Source organism: Propithecus coquereli, unplaced genomic scaffold (genome assembly GCF_000956105.1).
Source record: "Propithecus coquereli isolate 6110/MARCELLA unplaced genomic scaffold, Pcoq_1.0 Scaffold1, whole genome shotgun sequence".
NCBI lineage: Eukaryota > Metazoa > Chordata > Mammalia > Primates > Indriidae > Propithecus > Propithecus coquereli.
In genome coordinates, this window is record NW_012133857.1 from 1,642,487 (window position 1) to 1,650,162 (window position 7,676).

General features: G+C 47.0%; 1 protein-coding gene across 3 annotated transcripts in view; it reads left to right on the forward strand.

The window, feature by feature from the left end:
• The window catches only part of ITGA9 (integrin, alpha 9), a 333,283-nt gene that overhangs the window by 157,778 nt on the left and 167,829 nt on the right, over window positions 1-7,676 (forward strand). For all 3 annotated transcript variants that reach the window (XM_012665738.1, XM_012665747.1, XM_012665756.1), the window contains exon 16: window positions 5,514-5,663. In XM_012665738.1, the coding sequence (XP_012521192.1) occupies window positions 5,514-5,663 (150 nt within the window). The remainder of the gene's footprint in view (window positions 1-5,513; window positions 5,664-7,676) is intronic.

Sequence of the window (7,676 nt, forward strand, 5' to 3'; positions counted from 1 at the left end):
ATATCATAGTTGCCATTTAAAAAATTATGGTAAAAATAATAACCACAATTTATTGCTTATCTACAGTATGCTAGTCATTGTGCTAATTGTACTTTATAATTATTATTCATTATATAATTATAAATGTGTTACACATTTCACTGTGTCCTGTATGTCTCTTAGGTTTATTTCTGAATTTTCTATCCTTTTTCCTCTCCATGCTTTGACCTGGATATTTCCTATTAAATTCCTGGTCACTGGCCCTCTCTTTTGCTGTGTTCAATCTCCAGTAAAATATATCTTCTCAGCACTGTAGCTACTGCCTTCTGCTTGCTGTCTTAGTGTCACAGTCCTGTGCTGCCATGGAATTAGCAGATGCCTTGAGGACGAAGGTGGGGTACGATGCTAAACGTGCCTCATCTTTCTCATCCTTCTTTCCTGTTGGGATCTTGGTCCCTCAAGTCCTGACTGCCGTAGTAGCCCTAAGCTCTAAGTTTTCTCTTCACAGACTCATAAGACTGCCAGAAATTCAGTTCAGAACTCAGCCTTTTAGTCCCCTTCACAACTAGTTTCAAAACCTCTCACTTCACATTGCTTACAAATCTGGAAACACCTAAAGGGAAAGCTGCTGATGAATGCTGGGATCACCTCCTCATTCTTTCCTTCTCCTTGAGAGCCTGGACTCTGAAGTCCTGGCTGTCTTGATACTTCCCTGAAGACTCTGAACAGGTGTTGGAGCGGGGGAGGTGGTGCACTCATGCGTGTTTGTGTCCAGCTTTTCTAGTTGTCACGGGAGGATAGATCTTCATTCAAGTTACTGTACCATTACTGGAAATGCAAAATCCTCAGTTTGCTTTTAAAAGGATCTTCAGGCTTATGAGAATTTTAAAGTAGCCTATACCATTTCAACTGCCATTCTAATTATTATGAACATAGAGATAAAGGAAAAGGCATCCCACTTTTGAAGACTTCTCATTTCTAGGAGTGTCTGCAAAGTAACTAGAGGCAGAAGTAGGGTTGGGTGCAGAGAAATAAATAGTAAGAAAGGAGAGAGGATGGAGGGGACAAAAAGATCACATGTTTGGAAAAAGAAAAAAATACTGAAGTCTCTTTAAAAACATTTAGAGGATTTTCCCCAAACCAATTATCTGGCTTAATGCTAACTGCTTATTTGCTGACCTTCAAATTTAAAGTGTGGCCAACCCTTCCTGTTTTCATTTAATTTACCCCTGTAGCTGCCGGGTAGCTAAGGAAGAGAAAAACCTTTCCTTGTTTGGTGGAGACAAGCAGCGGTGAGGTAGGTTTCTAAGTCCCGTGGCTACGTTCAGGTCCAGCTTATTTAGGGTCATAGAGTGGGAGCTGGAATCAGGTTGGCAGGGTGTTTCTCCCAAATAGTAGTGCACATCCTCCTTTGACCAGGTAGATAGGGTCCCCTTTTCTCCATCTCCCCTGAACCCCTGTGGCAGCCTCCTCCTTAGCCTGCTTCTCCCCAGTCCTACACCCAGAAATCTACGTCCATGCTAGAGCTAGAGGGATCTTTCTAGATCACAGCTCACAGGGCCTCCATGCTGGCCTTCCTGCCCCCATCAATCTAAGTACCAAGAGGGATTTTTTATAGCATCATGTTACCCCACTCCCAGCTTATCCTAGCTTTTAGGATGAAGGTCACACAACCTATAAGTCCCCCTGAGATCTGGTTTCTGCGTGAGCTTCCCTCCCCCCACTGCTGCCCACCAGGTTGAATTCCCGCCTTGGGAATCCGGCGCAGTCCACCAGACGCCACATGCCCTCTCCACATGGTACAGCCGTGCCTCTTACCTGCGCTCTGGCTGATGTCCCTCTGTCTTTCTCCTCAGCCCAGGGACATCTCCTCTGGGAAGCCTACCAGCCCTCAGCCTGAATCAGGTGTCCTTCCTTTGTGTTCCCAAAGCCGCCTGTGTCTGGGTGCATGTTGCCGTACGTTGTCATTGCTTGCCTGTTTCCCCTGAGTCTAATTATTCCCCGAGGGTCTTTCATGTCTGTTTCCCTGGGGCCCAGCACATTGCCTGGCATAAAGTAAGCACCCAATAAATTTCAAATGGAGCATATGTTAAGTTCCCCATAAAACCTCAGCTGCTGCTAATTCTGCCACCAGTCTGGGTATTCTCCCTGAGAGCTCCTTCAGTTTTCAAAGACAGGAGACTCCTGTAGATTTTTAGCAGGAAAAGGTAGATTCTTGCCTTTCACTCTGTCAGAATAAAAAGATTTATTAGAAACTTTAGAAGCTTCAGTTTGTAGTGGTGATTTTTTTTTAAAGTAGTAAAATTTTAGCGACTGTGGTCTGTGCCAGAGCCCTAAACCTCTTTCTCTATCCTGAGGAGTTCCTCCACTTAATTGCAGTGCTGAGCTCAGGGAAGCTCCACTTGCAAAAATGAAAGGAAACCACTAAATGGTGCTGCTACTTTTCCTTTGCAGCTCAGATAAAACAAGCACAGTGTGGGAAGGAGGGGTCATCCTTTTGGGGGTGTTGGCCTGTGTCTAATTGCTGCAGCCGCCCTTACCTCCACCCACGTCTCAGTGTGGTTTGGGTCTCTTCTGCCCAGAGCTACTGGAACATGTAATAAGAAGCTGCTTTTCAAACTTCTTAATTAAAACAGGCTCATGTAGTCATTGCCCGAGAGCAGCATTTGCATCCCTAGATGTCCAAATTCATCACTCATCCAAAATAAGGTATGCCGTGACTAAGGTTTCCCTCCGAAGCCATCATGGCTTGCATGGCTGCATTTAGAAATAGCCCTGCTTCGAGCCCCTATTTCTTATTTATCGTTTATTCACATTAATCCTAGTGTGTAAACCATTTCTCTCCTCACCCTATGTGCTCTTATGTAAACAAGTAAATGTGTAGGATGCTGTCAGAACCTAAAGCAGTTGGGATGGCATTTAAATAGTATTTGATGGACAAGAAGGAAAGTGGATTTGCTTCTGGTTCCACTTGTTGGCTTTGCGAAGGAAGGTGATTTATTCGAGTTCCCACAGCTGTGTTGCCTCGTCTATAAATTGGGGGCAATAATTTACAAGCCTGGGTATTGTGAGAATTAAGTAAAACAGTGTCCAAGAAGAGCTCGCTCAGTGACTGGGACACCTTTGGTAACCAGGAAATGTGAGGTTACCTCTGGCTCCCCAGATCATCTTCAGAAGGACGACATGATTACTGACTTGTTTCATCATGAAGGATTTAAATGCAAATCTTAAGATCACTACCCTTAAATAAACAGTGGAGAATTTATTTGTAGACACAGTACGATTGCATTCATGCATTCCTCTCCACACCACCAACAATCTGTAAATTCTGGTTAGCAGAGTCAGTAGGCTGGGAGGATGTGGATCCCAGGCATGTGCTTTGCTCCCTGAAAGGACATGGGTATCAAAGGTCTGTTCCTAAAATCTGGAGTTCAAGAGGATTTTCTGGAAATGGTTTGTCTAAAGCCTTCCTCGTCACTCCCCTGGAGAGGTCCTGTATTTCATTTATGCTGAATAATTGGCTTTATTCCCAGCTGAGTGCTTTCCTGAACACACATGTAAGTCATCTGCCAGTTGCTCAGCCTCCCACTGCTGGAGTCATCTGTGCCCCTTACCCTGTCCCCCATGCCCCGCAGCTCAGCAGCCACTGGCGTGGCAACATCTGCCTCCCCTTCCCATGACACCTTAGCTTGCCCCACCATCTCCTCTCCTGGGCTGCTGCAAGAAGTGTCTAATCTGCCCTCCAGTGTCTCTGAGCATGTTCTACTCACTCCCCCTTGTCCCGAGGAACTCGGGAAACACAAGGTTCCGTGGACCAATAAACTTGGGACCACCACCTTCTCAGAGGCAATGGCATGAGAACAGAAACAACAGAATAAAATCCTCTTTAAATTTGTTTAACTTGGTGTCCCCCAGCTTATTTAATCACATTCTCTTATCTACTCTGCCTCCAGGGAGCTGAGGTTCCTAGGACCCATCTTGGAGAATGCCACAACAGTTTGTGGATGGACTGCCACCCCCTCGCTTGTTAAAGTAGCTTTGAGCCCAAACATGGGTCAGTAAGGGCATCCAAATGATGACATGCTGTATGTCATTAAAAAGGAGGTGGTACTGACAGGCCGTCTCCTGGATACATGCTAAGTGGAGAAAGCAAGGTGCAGTGTGAGATGAGCTACCACTTGCTGCATATGCTTAGACTGGATGGATACTTAAGTATCCCTAAACTGGCAGCCATGTGCGTCTCTAGGGAGGAACACTGAGTCTTGGGGGGTGGGGAGACCAAACTCTTCCTCGCATGCCTCCTGAGACCTTCAGAACTTTCTACCATTTTGAACACAGCACCACTCTGCTCCAAACTCCAAACACAGAGAATAAATAGTGTGACATCCTTGGCTCTGTGCTCATGGCCCTGAAGGTGGCCTTGCCTGCCTGCCCAGCTTCTCTTCTTGCTCCCTGCCAGGGCCACGCCCACTTCCCTCCTGCCCAACACCCCATCTCTCCCCAGGGACTTGGCTGTTTGTGCCACTTTCCTTTGCCACTTCTCAGATTTGCCCTGCTCCACTTGGAAGGCCTTGGAGCAGCCCACCCCCTGTAGAGCACGCTGGCTCTGAATGCAGAACTCCCTACTAACTTTACTCCTGCTTATGATTCTGACTCATCAGACTTGGGGGGAGGGGGCTATAGTCCCCAGGAGGCACGCAGCGGGAGGAGTTTGCATGGCATTCTGTGCAGAAAGGCCAAGAACTCCGGGGCTGAACAGATGTCACTCAAAATCCTTACTAGCCATGTGCCCTGGGGAACATAGCCTTGCACCTTCCTTTTGTGTACAATGGGGGATAATGAGCCTTCGCTCACAGGGTTTGAGCATGTTGCTCATCTCCCTAGAACACCTAACGCAGGTGCTTGGCATCTTGTAGGTGTTCAGGCCATATTTACTCTCTTCCTTTTCTTTCCCATTGCAACTGTCAATCTACCATTCCCCTGGGTCTCTAGGTTCTTGGATTTCAGAGGAAAGATCACAGGCCAGAAGTCAGACTTTCATCCCTGGATCCACTGATGACTAACTCTGTGACAACACCGGGCCCTTCAGTGTGTTTGGGTCCCCTGCCCCAACACAAAATCCATATTTATCTCAGTGCAAAAGAGCTTTGATCATCAAAACACTGTGAATGCAAAGGGTTAGCAGTGTGAGTGCAGATGCTCTCCTGCCTCCCGACTGGCTTCTAAGAATATTTGGAAGATGAGTAAAGTAATGTCTTCCATATGCTCAAGAGAAGATGATTTAGGAAAGGCAAGGCAAGGTACGGAAGAAAAGCCCCCACCCATCAGTGGAGTCACCTTAGACAAGACGCTAACAACACCCTAGGCCCTAGTTGCCTCATTTGAAATATGAAAGTAACAAAATCCTACCTCACAAGGGCGATTGTGAGGATCACATGAGGCAGCCCATGTGGAAGGTCTTTGTAAACTGTGAAATGCTCCACAACTGTCAGCCAGGATTAGTAATTAATGTGCGTATTTGTTTATTGTTTCAGCGGAGGGTGCAGGACGTCATCAGCCCTATCGTGTTTGAAGCGGCCTACAGCCTCGGCGAGCATGTGACTGGAGAGGAGGAGAGGGAGCTGCCAGCCCTGACACCAGTTCTCCGCTGGAAAAAGGGACAAAAGATTGCCCAAAAGAATCAGGTCAGAACCTTAATGCTCGCAACCAGGACCCGAGGTGGTAGGTGCACACAGCGGGAGTAATGGCCCAGAAGTGGAGAGAGCTGTGGGGCTGGCGGCCTGAGATACTACAGCAGGGCACCCCCCTGGCTGGGCCGCCTTTTCCTCATCTTCAAAATGATAAAATACATGATTTGCAGGGTTGCTTCTAACCACTGTGGGATTTAAACGTATTGAGACAATTCTTAAGGTATTAGAAAGTTATAATTCCTTTGACGTCGTGAACTGGCCACTTGGCCCCTGAACTTGTCCCCTGTTCCTAGACTGTTTCCAGTGCTTAGGTTGGTGCATAGTAGGTACAGAGAAGGGTTTGAGGTTTGAGATGTCCATCCAGGTATTCAAGTGAGATTTCTGCCAAAGTGTCCCTCCCATTTTCTCCCAAAGTCTCTCCCACCACATCTTGGGTCTCAGGTTTCCTAGAAGCAGAATCTGAGATAGGGATTTGGGAGCACGTGGTGTAATGAGGCTGTGCTCTTGGGCAAACCTGAAAAGAAAGACTGAACAAGGATGTGGTCTCAGCTGAAGTCTAGCTGGGGGACTCTATAACATACGTTACACCAGAGAGTTGTCCTCTCCTTGAGGCAAGAGAACTGGCCTTTTGTACCCCACATAAGTCAGCCATTGGGTGTGGGTGTGGAAGGGGAGTGGAGCCCCCCTTGAAAGAGGCTCCCTTCACCTGAGGACAGTTCTCTGGAGAAGAAAGCAGGTGTGAGTTGTTAGCTGCCTACACTCGCATCAGCTAGGGGATGGCCTGCAGTTGACAGTGCCCACTCCACATAAACGCACAACCTCTGAGAAATACCAAGAGGTTTTGATTGAAAACACAAACTTCTTTCAAAGCACAAGTGCCCCAGGTGGGTGGCCTGTAAGTCCTGCTGGTCATTGATAGTTGGAGCAGGCTCTGGAGGAGTGAGAGAAGAGACGGGGACGGGGACGCAGGGTATCTAGGTGGGTGGGCAGGGAGGAGGGGCTGGCCTTAGGGTGAAGCACGAGGAAGGCAAGGAGAAGAGAAGAAGATAAGATGAAAAGGGAAGGAAGGGAAAACTTCTGCCTTGACTGACAAGTAGAAATTGATGTCCCTTCTTGAAAGTGAAGTGGGGGGAGTGGCCAGCTTGGAAACTCAGTAAATCATAATTGTGATAACTCCCAAATAGTCTCCAGTCCTAGCATTACTCTGCTTTCTAAGGTGAAACCTTGCTAGCCTGATACACTCACCCATATTTCTGTTATGAAAGGGTCCAAACTTGGGGTACCAGGAATCATTTCAGGGTCCTCTCTGCTTGTTATATCTCTGAACTGACCCAGTGACGCAGTTGTTGACTCTGTTCAGCATCTTGCTACCCCTGGGTGTACTTTCTGCAATGAACCCAACTTGTGTTCCTGAAAATCCATCAGTAGCACAGATGTGAGCCTTCTTTAGTGAAGAGCATCTTAGAACCATTAGTGACACTTCTAGATTTAAGTAGCCCAATCAAAGTCAGAGCTGCAGGGGCAGATTAGTATCCAATGCTGTTCCTAACCACCTCTGGTTATGTTGATGTCTGCACCTTCTGAGACCCCATTGCAGTGACTGTAAATGAGTAGATCATTTATAATCAGAACAGGGAGGAGAATACTGCAGGGGGGTGTAGCATCAGTAATTTTCTGTATTGACTATATTTCTATTTAGTCATATCCAGTAATTTCCTGGAATGAGTAAAGAAGATGGCAGAGTGTTGGTGGGTGAACTTTAACTAAACATAGAGGAACTGAGTGGCCCACTACCAGAGAAGCTGCAGCCACAGCCACACCAGAAATTACAGAGGGGCAAGAGTGAGAAGGAGGGCTGAAAATGGGGATGGGTGGGAGGGGTCATTGTTAAGTGAAGGTCATTGTTAAGGAAGAGTTAAGAGTTGACTTTTCGCCCTTGTCCTCATCCCTGCATGCTTCAGGCATGTGCAATAGCAAGCAGCCAGGCATCTCCTTCTCTAAAGAGTC